Source organism: Ovis aries, chromosome X, assembly GCF_016772045.2.
Source record: "Ovis aries strain OAR_USU_Benz2616 breed Rambouillet chromosome X, ARS-UI_Ramb_v3.0, whole genome shotgun sequence".
Taxonomy (NCBI): domain Eukaryota; kingdom Metazoa; phylum Chordata; class Mammalia; order Artiodactyla; family Bovidae; genus Ovis; species Ovis aries.
In genome coordinates, this window is record NC_056080.1 from 1,322,100 (window position 1) to 1,342,932 (window position 20,833).

Consider the following 20,833-nt stretch of genomic DNA (forward strand, 5'->3'; position numbering starts at 1 on the left):
TGCCCTGGGCGGAGTTCCTCACGCTGGCCCCCCGGCAGGGAAATGGCACCCAGGTGGAGAGCAGTAGGGTAAGGGAACCCAGGAGAACTGCTCTGCCCCGTGGCTCCCAGTCTGAGGTTTTATGGTGATGGAATTAGTTTCTGGGCTGTCTTTGGCCAATCATTCCAATTCAGAGTCTTTCCTTGTGGCGCTCGCATCGCTCAGCCAAGATGGATGCTAGCGAGGGGGATTCTGGGAAGTGGACGGACATGTGATGTCTCCTTTAGACCTTTCCTGAACTCTCCCGGTTGGCAGTGGCTTATTAGTTCGGTATTCCTTATCAGGATCTCCTGTCATAAAACAACTCATGCAAATGGTTACTATGGTGCCTGGCCAGGGTGGGCGGTTTCAATCAGTGTGCTTCTGCTAACAAGCCGGCTCCCCCATTAAAGTCTCTTCCTTGCCTCAACACCTCTCTCTCAGATTCATTGGCTCCTCGTGCAGCAAGCAGAGTGAGCTGGGACTCAGTAACAAGATCAGCAGTTATGTGAGTGGTTGGTTGTTTAAGAGGAGGCCTGACACTTCTCCCTAATCTTTTCTATATCACTTTACAGCCCCACCAGCCGTGGATAAAAGCTTCTCCAGAGGCATCTACTCTTTAAGAGGTAACCTGGGCAGGATTGCAGTTGTAAGCGAGAGAAAGGGTGTGAGATCACATCCCCTATGCACTTTTTTAAAAAAATATCTATTTTTGTCTATTTATTCGGCAGGACCAAGTCTTAGTTGTGGCATGTGGGATTGAGAGTCCCAACTAGGAATCAAACTCAGTTCTCCTGCATTGGCAGGGGGGTGGAGTCTTAGCCACTGGACCACCAAGTAACTCCCTTCACTTTGGTCTTATATTCGATATTTTTTTCCCTGGTCATCAGTGATGCTGAACATCTCTTCATTTAACTTTTAAAAATACGTGTTTCTTCATCTGTGCGTGCTTTTTCGTAACTTTTGCTTATTTTCCTTTTGGCCTGTTTATTCTACTTTTATTGATTCGTAGGAATTCATTCCCTAGTTTTCATTCTAGTATTTTGTCAGTTGTATTGGGAAAATATTTTCTTCTATTTTGTATTGAATCTCTTTCTCTAAGACGTTTTTGATGAACAGTGTGTCGTAATTTTTAATGCAACTGCATATATCTTTCATTTAAGTGAATGCATTGTGTGTTTTATTGAAGGAGTATTTTGCCTGGTGTTTGTTCAGGATTTATCTTTGATCTAACCCCAGGTTTGTTCTCGCCTGTCAGATACTGGTTTGAGTACTTCTTCACTTCCCTGAGCCTAATTCAGGTTTTGCTGGAGGGTGAATCCGTGTTGCCTTCTGAAGCTTTGAGCCTGAAGTAGTTTCCCCAGGGAAAGAGCTTCCCTCCAGGGGTTCCAGCCCTCTGACTCTGAGCGCAAAGGTTGGTGTTGCCTCCCAGCCCTTTGCTGCCCCCTGCAGGCAGCTGCGGCCAGGGGGCTGCTGCTTTTAAAGCAGCCCAGTTGCATGCTGGGAAGCAGAGAGAACCACGTGGCTTAGTGTATTTCCATTTGTTTCAGGTGTCAAGAATTTCACCTAATTCTTCTGCTGTTAGTAAAGAGACCCCTGCCCCCAAACCCCGCCCCCCATCATATTTTCAAACCCTTTGCATAGGGGCTTCCCGCGTGGCTCAGTGGTGTAGGATCCTCCAGCCAATGCAGGAGACACAGGTTCGATCCCTGGTCTGGGAAGATCCCACGTGCTGCAGGGCAACTAAACCCCGCTCCCCGTCCCCCCCCCCCCCCCCCCAACAACTACTGAGCCTGTGCTCTAGAGCACCGCCCACCTCCCGCAGCCACAACTACTGAGCCCACCCACTCCAGAGCCCCTGCTCTGCAACAAGAGAAGCTACGCCAATGAGTAGCCCATACCTCGACACTCCACAGCTACAGAAAAGCCTGAACAGGAAAGAAGATCCGGCACCGCCATAAAGAAAGAAATAAACATTTTAAAAATAAGCCTTACACGAATAAAGGAATAAATTGTTCCTGCCCTGAATGTTTTGAATTCAGAAGCACTGTGCTTCATGAATCTCATTGTGCTCAGCAGGGGGCGGGGCGGGGCGGGGGGTGGGGGCGGAAAGCCAGACACAACACTGCCTGCTGCTGCTGCTGCTGCTGCTGCTGCTACTGCTGCTGCTACTGCTGCTGCTAAGTCGCTTCAGTCGTGTCCGACTCTGTGCGACCCCATAGACGGCAGCCCACCAGGCTCCTCCGTCCCTGGGATTCTCCAAGCAAGAACACTGGAGTGGGTTGCCATTTCCTTCTCCAATGCATGAAAGGAAAAAGTGAAAGTGAAGTCGCTCAGTCGTGTCCGACTCTTAGCGACCCCATGGACTGCAGCCCTCCATCATTTATATGACGTCTGGCAAACACAGAAATGGAAGGACAGAAATCAGATTGCCAGAGTCAGGAAGTGAGGGCAGGAAATTGATACAGGAGACAGGGAAGAGAAGTGTGTGCGGTGCTGGAAATATTCTAGATGACTGTCGAACTGGTAGTCATACCACTGCATACTTTAAGGCAAATTATGTCTTCACAGTCAAATTGCTCATTTAAAATTTACAAATTGTTATTTTCTGTAAGTTAATTCTATTTTAGTAAATGTACCTCAATAAAACTGACTGAGAAGTGAAGAGTTAAAGGGGGAAAATGTATGATCTAATTCCACAAGGATGAAATTTTATACTGCAAGCACTTAAAGCGAGGGTGTCTAAAGTCAAGTAGAGTGTTTGACCAGGTGTCGTAAAGTGACTCTGGTGTTCACGTCTGCTGCGCAGGTTCTTTTTGGATAGTATCTGTGGCTGGACTGCTTATCTTGAACACTCTGGACGGGCACCTGTGAGCTGTACCTGGGTATTTGCTTTTCTTTGTAGCCTGTCATTTAGGAAGCCTGGCATGCTGCAGTCCCTGGGATCACACTCAGACATGACTTAGCAACTGAACCACAAACACATTGTCAAATGAGCCATTCGGGTTTTTTAATTTTTAAAAAATTTTTGATTGCCAAATATTTGCTTGACAACATTGTGCTGATTTCTGCCATACATCAACATGAATCTCAAATGAGTTGTTCTAAGAAATCATTTTGGAAAGTGAACTTCATTTTTCTGTTCAGAAGCTAATGTTCATTTCAGTGCTCATTTAAAAATCATCTTTACCTTTCCATTACTGGGAATTGACTCTTCCAAACTAAAGAGGCATTGCTGTAACTCAGAAGTTCTCAGCTGGAAGTCATTTTGCCCCCTGGGGGACACATGGTAACTATCTGGAGACGGTTTTATTAGCTGTCCCTGTTGGGGGATGGGGTGGATGCTACTGACATCTAGCGGGTAGAAGCCAGATTAGCTCCCTATGGGAAATTATCCCTGCGTGTCAATAGTGCTGAGGTTGGAAAACTGATTATTCAGGATAATCAATCCTGGATATTCATTGGAAGGACTGATGCTGAAGCTGAAACCCCAACATTTTGGCCACCTGATGCAAAGAAGGGACTCACTGGAAAAGACCCTGATGTTGGGAAAGACTGAAGGCAGGAGGAGAAGGGGACGACAGAGGATGAGATGGTTGGATGGCATCACCAATGCGATGGACATGAGTTTGAGTAAACTCCAGGAGTTGGTGATGGATGGGGAGGCCTGGCGTGCTGCAGTCCATGGGGTTGCAAAGAGCTGGACACGACTGAGCCACTGAACTGAACTGACGCTCATCTGTGTCTGACTCTTTGTGACCCCGTGGCCTGCAGCATGGGGGAAACCTAGGTATGAAATATTTACAAAAATACCACAGAAGAAGTGAAAGTCGATCGGCCGTGTCCTACTCTTTGACGCTCCACGGACTGTAGCCTGCCAGGCTCCTCTGTCCGTGGGATTCTCTAGGCACTGAAAGAATAGTTAAAACCAAAACATATGTTATAAATCCATTGGTTAATACCGTGAGTGCTATATTTACCTTGCCTGATTTGGGCACTTATTAACTGAAGGTCTGTACCTAATCTTTTTGAAGTATTTAACTAGAAGTGTGAAAGTGTTAGTCGACTCTTTGTGACCCCATGGACTGCAGCCCACCAGGCTCCTGTGCCCATGGGGATTCTGCGGGCAGGAACACTGGAGTGGGTTGCCTCTTCCTTCTCCAGGGGATCTTCCCAACCCAGGGCTCAAACCCTGGTCTCCTTCACTGCAGGCGGATTCTTGACCATTACCTGAGAATCACCCTGAGAGGTAATTTCTGTTTAACAAGGCGAAGACACAGAAATGAAGGGAAGTGAAGGAATTTGTGTGGGTAGCACATCCCTCATTGTTCCTGCTGAGATTTCAACCCCAGGTTGATTTCGAACTGATACTTTTCATTCCTTTGAGTCTTCACACTACGTCATTTCTCATAATCCCCTGATATCGGAAAAGGTGATTATGAAGTCATAACTTCAAAATTATTGTAGATAGAGGTATAATTTTAGTTAATTACTTTGGCAGAGAGGGAAAAACCTCTATGTAGATTTGGCATCAAACTGACATTGAACATATGTGCCTAATTCTCTAAAAACAGAAAAGGGGCTTAGATCACTTTCATTTCTTTCATTGTCCGTAGTAACGCCAGGAAACTGTAATTCACTTAGTAAGATCCTGCTAATATGGCAGAGTCAGCCGGCTCTTAACATCGCAGTCTCATCTCAACTGGCTTATTCTGCATCCGTGACCCAGGAACACGTCCACCCGCAACATTGCTCTGAACTGAACATTTCCTAGCCTCACCTATAAAGAGCAGGATGAATACCAAGATGCTGAAAATAAATATCTCTAGGATGACTGGTGTCTGTAGAATCATCTGGAATGGTAGCTACTAAGTATTTGCAGGAGAAGAGAAAGGGATGGATTGATTTCCCGTCTCTACCCTCCCTTAAGTTCTTCTTGAGCTGAGAAGTGGCTGCCGTGTCAACAAGGACTTGCTCTACGTGATTCAATAGCCAGAAGGGCTGCAGGGAACACGGCCCCACTAGGAATACCACTCACACCCGAGGGGAAGCCCCGTTTACCAGCTTTGAGAGCCCACTCTTGGCAGCCTGTGTCCCGGAGAAGCACAGATTGCTGAGAAAACAGAGCAGAACCAACCGAAGAGGGCTTAGCATTCCTCATCTGGAATTCAAAGTCAGCCTTGTGTGTGAGAAGGTGGCACCCGTGGTCCAGAGGCTGCTGGGTGGACAGAGGAGGAGAGGGAATGACCTTTGTATTTGGACTCCTGGAAGCACCCAGAGAGGATCAGAGTATTCTCCAGCTGGTTCCAGTTAGCCACGATAGAAAATTCTGCACTTACCCCAAAACATTTTTGTTTAGTTTTGGTCCCAGGATATGCTTTTTTTTTTTTTTTTTTTTAAAGCCCCTGTGGATTCATAAGGCTTCCCTGGTAGCTCAGATGATAAATAATATGCCTGCAATGCAGCTGACCTGGGTTCCATGCCTGGGTTGACACGATGCCCTGGAGGAGGAAATAACAACCCCCTCCTTTAGTATTCTTGCCTGGAGAATCCCATGGACCCAGGGGCCTGGTGGGCTACAGTCCATCAGTTCAGTTCAGTTCAGTCGCTCAGTCGTGTCCGACTCTTTGCGACCCCATGCACTGCAGCATGCCAGGCCTCCCTGTCCGTCAACAACTCCCAGAGTTTACTCAAAGTCATGTCCATCGAGTCTGTGATGCCATCCAACCATCTCATCTTTTGTCGTCCCCTTCTCCTGCCCTCAGTCTTTCCCAGCACCAGGGTCTTTTCCAGTGAGTCAGCTCTTCACATCACGTGGCCAAAGTATTGGAGTTTCAGCTTCAGCATCAGTCCTTCCAATGAACACTCGGGACTGATCTCCTTCAGGATGGACTGGTTGGATCTCCTGGCAGTCCACGGGGTTGCAAAAAGTCAGACACAACTGAGCGACTAGCACTTGTGGATTCAGAAGAGAAAAACATTAATTCAGGCCTTAGTCACATTCATCGGTCTTTTCCCCTTGGCTCCAGGGTGTCACGGTGCTTCCCTGAGTTCCCCAAGTGTGTTTATTCTGGCCTCCTGACTGTTGCGAATCTTGCGGTGCAGTGGCCACAGAGTGACGAAAGGCAGTGTCTGGCTCTTCTTTCCGTTTGCTGACACCGAAGATAAAACCTGTCCACTCTGCTTAGTTTTCCCTGGCCTTGAATTTTATCCACAATCTGAACAAGCACGTGATGTCTGAGCTGCAGAGGCGCTACTTCGGATATAATTCGCACACTGTCTGCCTTTGTCGTCTACTTTTGCAGTGAGCAGAGGAGTGCTTAAAATTAATCTGAAGACAGCTTTGCACATTTCCCCCGGGTTAGTTCAGCATGACTGTAGTTACGCAGGAAACCTTTCCTTTGCTTAAGTCCACAGTGGAATTAGTCTAGTTGAGAAGGGTGCATGATGACGCCAGTTGGATTTATGCTTTATAGTTGACAATGCAGTCTTCAAAACTAAGTTATCAGACTGGATTGTTGACTGCTGTCGCCAGGGCAGGGAAGCCCGGCGTGCAGTCAGTCCGTGGGGGTCTGCAACTGAGCAGCTGACCTTAACTGTCGCGTTTTACTCAGATGGCCGCCATGTGGCGCTGTTTCCTGTTGAAAGTTGCCTTGTTCGTTTCTTTATCAGATTAAGTCTATCCAAATCTCTGGTATTTACATGGCTCAATGTAAATTTCCATGGGCTTAGCAGCATCAAAGAACAGTCCCACTTAAGTCTGTCAACAGAACAGAGCTTCAGTATTTCTAAAGAGCACCTGTGTGGATTTCTTTCATGTCTTGGGATGAAAATCAGAATAAAAAGTATGATTATTTATTTGAGCTTCATTTCAAAAAGCTAAAGGAGTCTCATGTTACCAAGTGTTAAATAGGAATTTTACTGAGAAATTCATTATTCTTTTCCCATGAAAAGGAGGCCCTTCAGAAGTGAGAAATGAAAAAGTTATACCATTAAAAAAAAAAGTCACTGAGTTATGTCGGACTCTTTGTGACCCCATGGACTATACAGTCCATGGAATTCTCCAGGCCAGAATGCTGGAGTGGGTAGCCTTTCCCTTCTCCAGGGGATCTTCCCAACCCAGAGACTGAACCCAGGTCTCCCAGATTAAAGATTCTTTACCAGCTGAGCCACAAAGAAAGCCCAAATTATGTAATTTTGGTTAAAACTGCATAATTTCCATTTCTACTAATTTGCTAGTATGTTTGGGAGCAAACCAGTAATATTTTGGTCAGGAACCTGAAGTACAAAAGACACCTTTTATACTTTAGTGGCCTGCATTTGGCTGTTACATAACATTTGTTTTATGACTTTGTGTATGGTTTTCAATATCTGCGGTTCAGATGTAAAATCAGATATGAGGACCCTGGCTCGTTCCGGTTGTACACTGTAGTGTTGCCAGCATTAAAATTTGGGGGAAAAAAATCAGTTAATTTGCTTGGTCACTGAGACAAGCGTTCAACTTGACTGACATTGAACATTCTTTGAAACCACTGGGTTTTAAAAAAACTCTGTGTTCCCTGTAAGATCCAGAAGCTGTTATGCTCAATGAGACACTTAAAATCAACAAAAGTCCTCAAATAAACTAAAGTTAAAATCTCCTGGGGCGGAGGCGTTGGGAGGGAAGAAGCATTCACAGTTGAGCATCTTCATCGCCATTCAACTGATCCTTGAAATGTAAAAATGCGCACTCCAACACACTTTATTTTTTTGTAATCAAATTTTAGTAACTACGGCAAGGACAAAATAAAAGCGTAGCAATCACTTAATCTAGAATAGGCTCTTAGCGTGACTACAAAACAGGTATCAAATTTAACACTAATCGATGGATTGATGGTGTTTCGGGGGGAAGGGAGGAAAGCAAGCAGACAAATTCTTGATATTTGACAATTCTTTGTATATTTTGCAAAAATCTTAAAATATGCGTTTGCCCACAAAAGTAATAGCAAACACGTTTCTGATGCTTTTCAGTAACATCTCAGTAAACATTGAGGTTTATAATTAAAGGTATTAAAAATAATACCTTTAAACCTATGTGTATTGCAGCTAAATTTTTATAATCCTGCCGAAGAGGAAAAAGGAGGCTAAAATTATTTCCAAGTAGGCTGTTTCCCCTGCAAGATGATAAAAGAAAGCAGATCATTGCAGACAGACATGGTTGTCCTGCCCCCAAAAGCAGAGTGTATATTCAGTGACCCGGGGCAGAAAGCTATAATTTTCCTTTGTCAGTGGTTAAATCTGCCATGAGGGAGCGGATTGCTACAGCACCAGAGGAGGGGGGGGTCACCCCATCCTTGCCTGAAATCATGTTACAAAGCATGCAGATTCTTTTTTTTTTTTTTTTTTTGCTCTTTATTATTTATTTATTTATTTTACTTTACAATACTGTATTGGTTTTGCCACACATTGACGTGAATCTGCCACGGGTGTACATGAGTTCTCAATCCTGAACCCTTCTGCCACCACCCTCCCCATATCATCTCTCTGGGTCATCCCCGTGCACCAGCCCCAAGCATCCTGTATCCTGTATCAAACCTAGACTGGCGATTCATTTCCTACATGATAGTATATATGTTTCAATGCCATTCTCCCAAATCATCCCACCCTCTCCCTCTCCCACAGAGTCCAAAAGTCTGTTCTATACATCTGTGTCTCTTTTGCTGTCTCACATACAGGGTTATCGTTACCATCTTTCTAAATTCCATATATATGTGTCAGTGTACTGTATTGGTGTTTTTCTTTCTGGCTTACTTCACTCTGTATAATCGGCTCCAGTTTCATCCACCTCATCAGAACGGATTCAAATGTATTGTTTTTAATGGCTGAGTAATACTCCATTCTGTATACGTACCACAGCGTTCTTATCCATTCGTCTGCTGATGGACATCTAGGTTGCTTCCATGTCCTGGGTAGATTTGACTCTTTATCCACTCAGTTCTTAAGTGCCTCTGAGCACCTCACGTCACTCTTGTTTTGAAGTGCAAAGCTGAGCAGAAGAGAATGGCACACCTTGAAGAGTGATCGTCAGAAGAGATCTGGCCGCCGAATCCTAACAACTCTGCACGCAGACGTGGAGCTGGAGTGTGGGCCTAGCTCACTTCCTGGTTCTTCTCGTGATGCTAATTTCTAATCTTTAAAACACAACCTTAATTTCTCTGGACATTGACTGCCTTTTCTGAGAGAAGAGGCTTGTTCTTGCATCATGAAATGAAAGCCATTGGAAGGAAAAAAGAAAAGTGGCCTCAGTCTCTGAGACCCCCGTGGATGGTAGCCCCGCCAGGCTCCTCTGTCCATGGGATTCTCCAGACAAGAAGACTGGAGTGGGTGGCCATTTCCTCCTCCAGGGAATCATTCTGACCCAGGGATCGAACCCAGGTCTCCTGCACTGCAAGCGAATTCTTTACCATCTGTGCCACCAGAAAAGCGTCCATTAAGAAGGAAACTGGGCACCCTGGGCCACTTTCTTGCCTGCACTTGACTGTCCCCTATAACCCATAGCCAATGACTGTGGACCACACTCACATTACAGCTCATGAACGCCATCAAATTAAAGCATTGGTCTTCTCCAGGTTTAAAGCACATTCTCAGTTGGCTTTTCCAAAAGGGCAACGTCAGAAAAAGAGTGTGACTGTTTCCTACCCAGTTTATCCTTCTTGAATGCCACTGAAAAGCCTTTCAAGAGACAAGCTGCTGGCCCCCAAAAATGAGTCTAAGAGGGTCTTGGCTTAACGTTTCTGGAGGAAAATATATCAGTGTGATTACTAAGAAGTCGACAGGCATGTCAGCACACACACCTCAAGAAGGTCCTTAAAATGAAGAAAAGCATGCTCTTGCAATCAAAGCTTCTGCTTCATTTTAAATGGGGCGTGTGTTTTCTGACTCAGTTTCCTCCCAAACCGGCCCTTGGCTTACTTGCTGTAGCTTCAGGAGGTGGTGTTTCAAAGCTGAGAGCCCACGGCGGCTTTATCTCACATAGGCTGACCCAGAATCTCTGAATGGGAGTCCTGGAGTACACCTTTAGCAAGCCTCTCTGATTAAGGATTTGAAAAAAAAAAAAACAGGTAAAAAAGAGGAGAAGAGACTGGTAATCTAAAATCAGTTGCAAGGAAAAGCATTGCTAACTTTTTGGAAACTGGGAATGGGGGCCTTGTTTTCCATTTCATCAATAACCTGAGACAGACCATGTATTCTGCTTTTTTCATGGAGTTAATCAAGGGTTTCTTCTGGATTCTCTTTAATAGATTGGGTGTTTTGTCCAAGTCCCACTGAAGTGATTACAAGGCTCATTTCTTCTCCAGACAAATTCGGACGATCAGGTCCACCTTGGCTTTGAGGAAAGACATACTACGCGCTTTCTTACTAATGCGTCTGGACAATTCCCACTCACCTATTAATCAGTCATTATTCCTTCCAGACATACTTCGGGTTCCCCTCTCAGGTACTTGGTCTTGACTAACGTAGGGTGTGGCTTAACCAGTCATGTCAACGGTTAGAGAATCTCTGGCTTTGTAGGTGATGCTAGTGGTAAAGAACCTGCCTGCTAATACAGGAGACGTAAGAAACACGGGTTCGATCCCTGGGTTGGGAAGATCCCCTGGAGGAGGGCAATGGCAACCCACTCCAGTATTCTTGCCTAGAGAATCTCATGGACAGACGAGCCTGGCAGGCTACAGTCCTTGGGGTCGAAAAGGGTTAGACAACAACTGAAGTGACTTAGCATGCACGCAGGTGCCAACTCAAAAGGTGAGCTGCAAAATAAATTGAACATATGTGAACAGAGTAAATTACTAGATTTTGAGCATTACTCTGACTTTACCAGAATGCATTCTTTTCAAAGTGACTTTCAACTGCAATTAAAATAACATGAAAAAGACTAGCATAATCAGAGAATGTCTGTGATACTTCTTAAAGAAGAAAGCTATATAGCCGCAAGCACTATTGTAACATATGCATAAGAAAGCAGACCCTATATGTTTAAACCTAAGCTTCCCGCGCAGCTCACTAGATGATCTTTTGTAGTGTATCAAAAAATGCATTTATTCATGGACATGAATATGCTAGGTCACACGTAGAAGCAGCAAACATATTGCTTTGTTAAAAAATACAGTGATCCCTTTGCACACTTAAAAGCTCAGCACGTTTGTCCTTGTGATTGCACTTTCTAGAACATAAATTTAATGATATAACGTGCAGAGTTATAAATCAAACATACCTTAAGAAAATACAGACATGCATGACATCCTTGCCTTCATAGAGACAAGGTTTCGCTTAACTTTAAAATGCAAACTCCAGAATCCGCTACAGCTTTTGGAAATGTTTTTAGTAATTCCCAGATGAAAGTGGTAACATTCAGAAGACAGTTCCCGTGTTTGGATGTTTGTTCTCCATTCATTGACTTAAGGCTCAACACACCTTCCTGCTTGGGGTCTCCAAGATGCTGCTCTTCTTTGCACTCAGTCAATATTTATTAAGAGTGCTTGTTGTTGTTGTTTGGTTGCAAAATCACGTCCTAGTCTTTGCTACCCCATGGACTGCAGCATGCCAGGCTTCCCTGTCCTTCACCATCTCCAGGTGTTTGCTCAAACTCAGGCCCATTAAGTCAGAGATGCCATCGAATCATCTCATCCTCTGTTGTCCCCTTCTCCTCCTGCCTTCAATCTTTCCCAGCACTGGGGTCTTTTCCAAGTCAGCTCTTTGCATCAGGTGGCCAAAGTATTGGAGCTTCAGCATCAGTCCTTCCAATGAATATTCAGGGTTGATGACCTTTAGGAAGTTATGTTTAACATACTTTCAAAAGATTTCCATCCACAGTTCTTAACATCTTTTCAACAAACTTATGAGTTCACGTGAGCCCACAGCTAAACTTTTTGTGGTTCCGGATCATGTTTAGAACTGTCATGCTAAAAGCTACCGATGAGGTTGGCTGTGTCATTTGTAGGGCCTTGGGCAGAAGGAAAATTCAGAGAACCATGCCGAAAATGAAAATCAAGATTGTGACAGATGAACATTAAACAAAGTGTGGATCCTTCTAAGGCCACACAAGCCATGAGACCAGCTCTGCCTACAGAGCCTTTTGCACAAAGCACTCTGATTTTCAAAACCCACTGGGGGAAACAGTTAATTTTCTTAGCCCTGGTGATTTGAACTATATGAAGAAATATATACACAAGATGATGTAAAAAAAAAGGGGGTATGAAAGGATCACGGCAGACGGTTGTCATTATCATTTTGCAGGAAGATCTCAGAATGTCAGGGTGGAAACCGTGGGGAATTTTAGGAAGCGAGACCTGGAAATTGGAACAAGGGTGGGCTCTATGGGAAGGGGACTCCAGCTTCGCGTTGTGTCTTTGAGCAGGTTGGGTGCGTCTAGACCGAACTGCTGCTGCATTTGGTGGTGTGCTGAGGCCCCTCCTTTAGAACATGTGCGTGCAGTCCTGCACGAGGACCAGCTCGTGCCAGTGCACAGGAGCATCAGTCCCGTTGCCCTGCCTCCCAGCTAGAGTCCTTGGGTCTTCCGGATTCAACTGTGTTACATAAATGTCCCAGGTGTGGAGCACAGCCTTCCTCAGACCCCAGCTGTCTGTGGGGTCTCCTACCCGCAGAGGGCTGGAGCACTGTCCCGTCCCTGTGGAGCTCCGGGAAGTACAGAGCTTTGTCAGAAGGATGGGGTGTAGTCTGGACAATGCAGCGTGTCCACCTCTGGATAGAGAGCGTGGGTGGTGAAAGAACGTGGGAGATCACAAGAGGTGTGGTGTGCTGTGCCTGGTCGCTCATTCGTGTCCGACTCTTTGCGACCCCATGGACTGTGGGCCGCCAGGTTCCTCTGTCCCTGGGGATTCTCCAGGCCAGAATACAGGAGGTGACGGGGTGGCTGCCTTGCTGCTCAAAGGGCCAAATCGAAAGACTTGAGGCAAAGAGAAGTGCGGCGGGCACTGCGCAGAAAGAGAGGCAGTGGAACTTCCCTCAGCAAAGCCGAGGGGTCCCGAGAAGAGGTGAGCCTGCTGTCTGCAACCCAACCCCTCAGCGAGCTAAAAACAACCAGAAGCAACAAGGGCTCCGTGTAAGCAGTTCCGCTTTATTGCCACAAACTCTTGGTTTATATAGGCAAGCAAGGGGGTTTTGTGAGGGACTTTCCATAGCTGCACCAATCACATTAAAGGTCAAATCTTAATATACCATAGTTGCACCAATCACGTTAAAGGTCAAGTCGTCATGTGCTTCATCCTAACAGGACTCTATGGTGATCATGCTCTGTCCAGGTGCACGGAAATCAAGGGAGCCAATAAAAAGTTTTAACAAACAACTTACGCCACGCCCTCATCTCTTCCGCCAGGCGCCATCTTAGCTCTAAACGGCAAAGCCAGCCCCTTTTGAAGGTTTCCCATTTAGGGCCCCACAGAGAAGGATGCAGGAAAGATTGCCAACTTGAATAGGTCCCTCGTGCAGGCCAGGTAAGGCCTTACACCTGCGGAGACGAGGTATGTGTGACCATGTCATCAGTTCAGTAGCTCAGTCATGTCCGACTCTTGGCGTCCACATAGACTGTAGCATGCCAGGCTTCCCTATCCATCACCAACTCCTGGAGCTTGCTCAAACTCACGTGCGTCCAGTCAATGATGCCATCCAACCATCTCCTCTGTCGTCCCCTTCTCCATAAATGTTCCTAGCGACCTGCCTGGATGGATTTCTAGGTGATGCATGCTCGTTAAGAGGGAAGCAAAGGACTAGTGAAAGGTCTCAATGGACGCAGTTGAAGGAGAGAGGGAAGAAAGAAAAGGAAGCAGGAAGGAAGAGGGCAAAGGTTGAGGAAAGGAGGAACGGGGGAAGGGGAGGAGGGATCTACGGGGAGAAGGGGCGTCAAACGTCCCTGCCTGTCTCCTCTTATTGCGCCCAGCGCAGTCCCGTCCATTCGCTCCTTTCCGCTCTTCAGAAAAGGGAAAACCCAAATACTCCAAAGCATATGAGTAGGACCTGGGACCACTGGAGTCGAAGCCGGGATGGAAGCCCATAAGTTCGGGGGGGCGCTTCCCTCTATCCTTAGCCTGTTCTCACGTCCAGGTGGGGGTCCCAGGCCTGATGACCAGGCCAGCACTTGACACCCAGGCCCGCGGCCTGCTGTTGACTCCCGATGGGCAGGAGGGAACGCAGGCAGAGCGCGGGGAAGCGGACCCCCAGGAGAGGGCCGCACCAGAGGCGCTTGGCAGGCGGGCGCGCGTCTGGCTCCCTTGGACCTGCCCACGGCCCTCCGTCCGCCCCGCCCACCCCCGTCACTCACTTTCCTCGCAGCCAATGGCGCGGCTGCCTGTCACCCTCGCCCCGCCCCCGGAGGCGGGGCCGGGGGAGGGCGCGGGGCGGGAGTGGCCTGATTGAACTTTGCCAGCGGAGTTGCGGCGGCCGCGCGGTCCCGGGCGGCGGTGCGGAGCTGGGAGCCTCGGCCAGCGCCCGGCGCCCGCGCGCCCTCCGACCCGCAGCCATGGCTGCCGGGGCGCCCGGCGCGGCCCTGACCCTCTGCTTCTGGCTGGCGGCCTCCGGGGGCTGCCTGGCTGCCGGCTCCGGCGCGGCCGCTGCCCGGCGCTTGGATGAGTCGCTGGCGGCAGGGAGCGTACAGCGCGCCCGCTGCGCCTCCAGGTGCCTCAGCCTGCAGATCACGCGCATCTCCGCCTTCTTCCAGCACTTCCAGGTACGCACCACCGCGCGCCCGGGCCCTCCCCTGGCGCTGCGGGGCGCGCGCCTTCCAGCCTCGCCGCTCAGACTTCTCGCTCAGCGGCAGCCGGCCGGGGTCCGGCTTTACGCGCGGGGTGGATTGTACCTCGGGGGAGGGGGGCCCGTGGGCGATCCCCCTTTTGCAGCCCCTCGCCGGCTCCCGACGTAACTCCCTTCTTCCCCGGGGAAAACCAAAAGGGGGTTTCCTGTGGGAAGGGAGAGCGGTTTTGTGGCTTCCAAGGATGGAGTGGGGTGGGCTGTGGGCTTGTGAATTGCCCCGGGACCTCCGCCGCGGGGCTGCGGGCCGCTGGCCAGTCTCCCCTCAAAGTCCCCCGGCGCTCCCGGCCCTCCGCACCGCGGGCAGAGCGAGGGAGGCCCGCGCTCCGCTGCGCCCGAGGACCCTGCGCGACCAGCCCTGGCGCCGCAGGTGCCCGCCGGCCGAGACTTTTTTGTCTCTCTTGAGCTTTGCTTTCGCACTCGGCGGGCCGAGAGCGCGGAGTCCACCCTTGGAGCCCCAGCCAAGGGTCGTATCTTTCAGCGAGTTTGTGTTGGGGGTGGGGTGGGGTGGGGAGCTGGTTACTGCCGGTGACTGTGCCGCCCCAGTTCGGAGCCCCAGAGCGTCTAGGTGTCGCCAGCGAGTGGCGGGGGGACCAAGGGGAGAGATGGCAACGGATAAGGGACTTGGAGACGTCAAGTTCGGATGTTCCGAGAGGACTCCCGGAGCCAGTATCTCTTCCAACCGTCGTAGATTCTGCCGGCTTCGGGGTAGAGGGGCTCGTGTGCGTGTGTAGAGGGTTCAGGGGACAGGACGCTTGACATCAGTAGATGGCTGGGATGCTGAGAGGAGCCACAGCGGGGAGTGACTCAGGGACCCTGGGTGCCGATGGGCGCGCGGGAACCGCTCCCGAGCCGGCTCCAGGCTCGCCTCGCAGCCGCGGTCCCCAGCTGATCCGAGCGCGCGCACTCTGCAACCATTCACGCGTATAACCTAATTCCTCTCGTGTGCTCGCTTCTCGGCCTCGCCGTCTCCTCTCTAGCCTTGCAGTAGTTCACCTGTTACAAGATCCCAACTTCTGGCAGCAGGGAAAACTGCGGCTCCCAGAAAGGGGCCGCGCGGCTCCTCGGTGGGTTTCTAAGCCGAGTCCCTCTGAAATAAACGAGGCGCCTCTCGCGCTTGCGCGGCGTCAAAGGGGCCTGCCAAGGGTCCCCGGGCACTAAGCTGCGATGGGGGCCATTGCCGTGACCGTGGAGTTTGGGACGAATCTCCGAAGCCTTTAAGTCCCGTTCATTCTGGGGGGAGAGAGCTAATGAAACCTTGCCCGGAATGGCCCATGAAGAGCTAAAAGTTGGGATGTACAGAGAGTGAACCCGCTGGCCAAGTCTCCACGCGCCCGAGTGCGCGCGGTTCTGCGTGTTCGCAGAGAAGGGGCATCCGTAGGTTTCAGAGAACTCCGCCATCCCCCTTGGTCTTCGGGGAAGGGACCGGGGGGTGTGGTCTCCTGCGCTGAAATTCCGCGGACACCCTGGAGAGGGTCCCTCCCAGCCACCCGGATTCTTGCCCCCCTGCCCTACCCTGCGGTCGCTCTTCCGAGGCAATGCTACCCTATTGTTCAAACAACGACATAAAACAGCATCCTGTTCCCAGGGAGAAAGACTATCTTTTCTTTTTCTTCTTCCCTTCCTTCCTTCTTTAAATTGAACTGTCAGTCGCTGTAATTTATTTGTTTTACAGTTTCAGCGCCTAAAGAAACAGTGCAGATCAAGCCAATTCCCGTGAAAGGGTTTTCTTGTGGTCTCTTGGCATGATTTCTCTTCGGAAGAAAAAACTGCTGACAGAATACACATTGCCAGACAATCCTGATTACATTTTAATTAGCTGGGGTGGGGGGTGAACCAAGCTGCAAATTACTCAGTTAGGACTTAATAACTGCTGTTTCTGCAATCAATTGCAAAGCCATTCTTGGAGGTTTAACCCTAACCTGGTAATGCCTATCTGATTTATCTAAATTGCAGGGATTAAGCTTTCTTAAGATTTGAAAAGACAGAGGCGCACGCTCCTTATGAAACCTCAAGCTTCCACGTCCCTCCCCTCTTTAAATAATTGGAAGGATGCTGAGGTATCAGGCAGAAAGTGAACAGGAACTAAAAAGCCTCTTGATGAAAGTGAAAGTGGAGAGTGAAAAGTTGGCTCAACATTCAGAAAACGAAGATCATGGCATCTGGTCCCATCACTTCATGGGAAATAGATGGGAAACAGTGGAAACAGTGTCAGACTTTATTTTTGGGGGCTCCCAAATCACTGCAGATGGTGATTGCAGCCTTGAAATTAAAAGATGCTTACTCCTTGGAAGAAAAGTTATGACCAACCTAGATAGCGTATTGAAAAGCAGAGACATTACTTTGCCGACTAAGGTCCGTCTAGTCAAGGCTATGGTTTTTCCTGTGGTCATGTACGGATGTGAGAGTTGGACTGTGAAGAAGGCTGAGCGCCGAAGAATTGATGGTTTTGAACTGTGGTGTTGGAGAAGACTCTTGAGAGTCCCTTGGGCTGCAAGGAGATCCAACCAGTCCATTCTGAAGACCAGGCCTGGGATTTCTTTGGAAGGAATGATGCTAAAGCTGAAACTCCAGTACTTTGGCCACCTCATGCAAAGGGTTGACTCATTGGAAAAGACTCTGATGTTGGGAGGGATTGGGGGCAGGAGGAGAAGGGGACGACAGAGGATGAGATGGCTGGATGGCATCACGGACTTGATGCGCGTGAGTCTGAGTGAACTCCTGGAGTTGGTGATGGACAGGGAGGCCTGACATGCCGCGATTCATGGGGTTGCAAAGAGTCGGACATGACTGAGAGACTGAACTGAACTGAACTGAGGTATCAGGCAGAGGGCAACTGCAGGTGGGATTTGTGAACTGGTGGGAAAGGCTGGGCTGGAGAAAGGTGCCTTCTATCAGGGATACCCCAGCCACCCACACACTTGTGCAAATAAACCGGAGCGGAAGGCTGTCTCTGGTGCAGGTAGTGGTTCCCAGTTTCTCTTGCGTGGTTCCTGGTCTGCTTGTAAGGCTGGAGGAAGGTTTGCCTGCAGCCTTGAGGCCAGACAAGCGTGTGGACTCTCAGTTCAGTTTGGTTCAGTTGCTCAGTCGTGTCCAACTCTTTGCGACTCCATGGACTGCACCACGCCGGGCTTCCCTGTCCATCACCAACTCCTGGAGCTTGCTCAAACCTCATGTCCATCGGGTCAGTGATGTCATCCAACCATCTCATCCTCTGAAGTCCCTTTCTCCTCCCGCCTTCAATCTTTCCCAACATCAGGGTCTTTCCAAATGAGTCAGTTCTTTGCATCAGGTGGCCAAAGGATTGGAGCTTCAGCATCAGTCCTTCCAATGAACATTCAGGACTGATTTCCTTTAGGATGGACTGGATGGATCTCCTTGCAGTCCAAGGGACTCTCAAGAGTCTTCTCCAACACCAACGTTCAAAAGCATCAATTCTTCAGCGCTCACCTTTCTTTATAGTCCAACTCTCACTTCCATAGTTTGACTAGACAGACCTTTGTCAGCAAGGCAATGTCTGCTCTTTAATATGCCATCTAGGTTGGTCACAGCTTTTCTTCCAAGGCAGAACCTGCTGCCTTTTTTTCTGGCCCCCGGGCCACATAGAAACGTGCTGTCCATGACTAAAGAGTAAGAAGTGTTGTGGAAGGAACTGAACTATCAAACTTGTTCTTTCTGCTGTGACCCTTCTCTCTTGGCTTCTCCGTGGTGTTTTAAATTTGCTCTCCAGCACTGTTCTCAGTAAAGAGTAATTTAAAGATGACGTCATTCGTGTGGATTTCACTGTTCATCTTTCTCTTGTGCAGTGCCTGTGTTACACCCAAACATCAGAGGTTTCACTTGGAATTACCAGCAGTACACAACGTGGATTTCCTGGCTCATTCCTCGAGGGCCAAGCTGGGGCCAGACTCAGAAAGGTGGGAAGGAGGCAGAGGTATTGTTAGTCGCTCAGTCGTGTCCAACTCTTTGTGACCCCCTCCTCTGTCCATGGGATTCTGCAGGCAAGAATGCTGGAGTAGGTTGCCAGGCCCTTGTCCAGGGGATCTTCCCGATCCAGGGATCAAATCTGAGTCTCCCACATTGCAGGCAGATTCTTTACCGTCTGAGTCACCAGTGAAGCCCACTTCCCAAGTGCCCTGTGTGGGGGTGTGCCCAATGGGTACCCCACAAGGGACTCTCGCAGGATGTGTGTAGACCGTCATGGATACCCAGAATCTGACAAGCACACACACTTGCTTAGGCATGGCACTCGCCTGGTGTCCTTTCCTGCCAGCTGCTGGGCCAATATGTTGGACCTTGTTTTAGCTAGATCATAGCTCAGCTGGTAAAGAATCCGCCTGCAGTGCGGGAGACCTGGGTTTGATCCCTGGGTTGGGAAGAGCCCCTGGAGAAGGGAAAGGCTACCCACTCCAGTATTCAGGCCTGGAGAATTCCATGGACTGTATAGTCCATGGGGTCGCAAAGAGCTGAACACGACTGAGCCACTTTCCCTTTCACTTTTGGGAAGTTAGGTTTCCCTGGTGGCTCAGTGGGTAAACTGTCTGCCTGCCATGTGGGAGACCCAGGTTTGATCCCTGGGCTGGGAAGTTCCCCTGGAGAAGGAAATCGCAACCCACTCCAGTACTCTTGCCTGGAGAGTCCCATGGACAGAGGAGCCTGGTAAGCTACAGTCCATTGGATTGCAAAGAGTCACACATGATTGAGCGACTTTGGGAAGTTGAACCAGGGGTCTCCCCTTCCTCCTGCTCAACCTATAGTGGAGGGGCAGCCCCCCCACCAAGGGTGCTCAGAACCCCTTAGTAGAAGCAGTTAGCTGCCTGCACCAAGAATGGGTGACAGGCTCATTCCTGTGGCGTTGTGGCCTCTGGCTGGTCGTCCACAAGCAGAGCTTGCAGCTCCCAGTGTGAGACGGGCATGGCCGCCATGAAACTGTGGGGATGTCAAAGCATGCACGTGCCCCCCAGCATTCCCTGTGCCTGCTCTCAGGTGGCTGCAGGGGGCAGAGTGTGACAGTAGTTTGATGGGGGGGGGGCAGCAGGGAGAGGTTGGGGAGGACCGGGGCTCCAGGGGCCCCCAGAGTGTTAGGCAGCTCAGAACCTTTGCTGGAGAGGAGAGGGAGGTGAGAGGCATCATGCCTGCGGAGATCTCCAGAACATGCTTCAGCATCCCAGCAGATTCCACATTGCAAAATGCAGACTCAGAGACGAGATCACTGAGAATTCCAATAGGGTGGTCTTGGCGCAGTCACCCCCAAGCTGCAGGGCTCTTTCTGAGCTTGAACCACGTGCACGGATCTGTGTCCCTGGGGCTGGCCCTGGTTTGGATTGTTCAACCCCTGGAAGCGGTTACGCCCACTTGTCCTGGGGATTATTCATAGGTTGTCCTTAGTGTTCAGAGATCTGATAACTGACATGTTCACTTGGGAGTAACCTGGCCCTGCACTTATTTTCTCTGTTCAATTTAGTCGCTCAGTCATGTCCGACTCTTTGCGACCCCATGAACTGCAGCACACCAGGCTTCCGTGTCCATCACCAACTCCTGGAGTTTACTCAAACTCATGTCCATTGTGTCGGTGATGCCATCCAATCATCTCATCCTCTGTCGTCCCCTTTTCCTCCTGCCCCCAATCCCTCCCAGCATCAGGATCTTTTCCAGTGAGTCGGCTCTTCACATCAGGTAGCTTAAGTACTGGAGCTTCCTTCACTAGAAGATGAAAGAAGAGGGATACTAAGCCTGAAAGAAGCTCTGTGTCTTTTTGGGTGAATCTTGTGTATCCTGCCTGAGTGAATTCCTTGCTTGTGCTGGGACATTCCTGGTGGCCACCCTGCCTGTCTCCCCAGGTTCTGTGCATCACGGCCGTGATGGAGCTGAGCCTCAGAGCCTCGCAGAGAGGAGTCCTGTCGCTGAATATTAGCAAACCTGCAACCTGCTCTTCCTATTCCTGGGTATTCTCAAAGGAGGCACAGTAGACTAGGGCTTGAGGAAAAATAGCCCGAGTGGAATAAAAAGAGTCTGA

The 20,833-nt window shown here is 49.3% G+C and overlaps 1 protein-coding gene across 2 annotated transcripts in view; it reads left to right on the forward strand.

Annotated features, from left to right (window-relative positions):
- The first annotated feature begins 14,434 nt into the window (after positions 1 to 14,434).
- LOC101118853 (anosmin-1) overlaps positions 14,435 to 20,833 on the forward strand; it is a 222,078-nt gene continuing 215,679 nt past the window's right edge. For both annotated transcript variants that reach the window (XM_042241675.2, XM_060407548.1), the window contains exon 1: positions 14,435 to 14,737. In XM_042241675.2, coding sequence (XP_042097609.1) covers positions 14,531 to 14,737 — 207 coding nt within the window. In that variant the 5' untranslated portion in view covers positions 14,435 to 14,530. The remainder of the gene's footprint in view (positions 14,738 to 20,833) is intronic.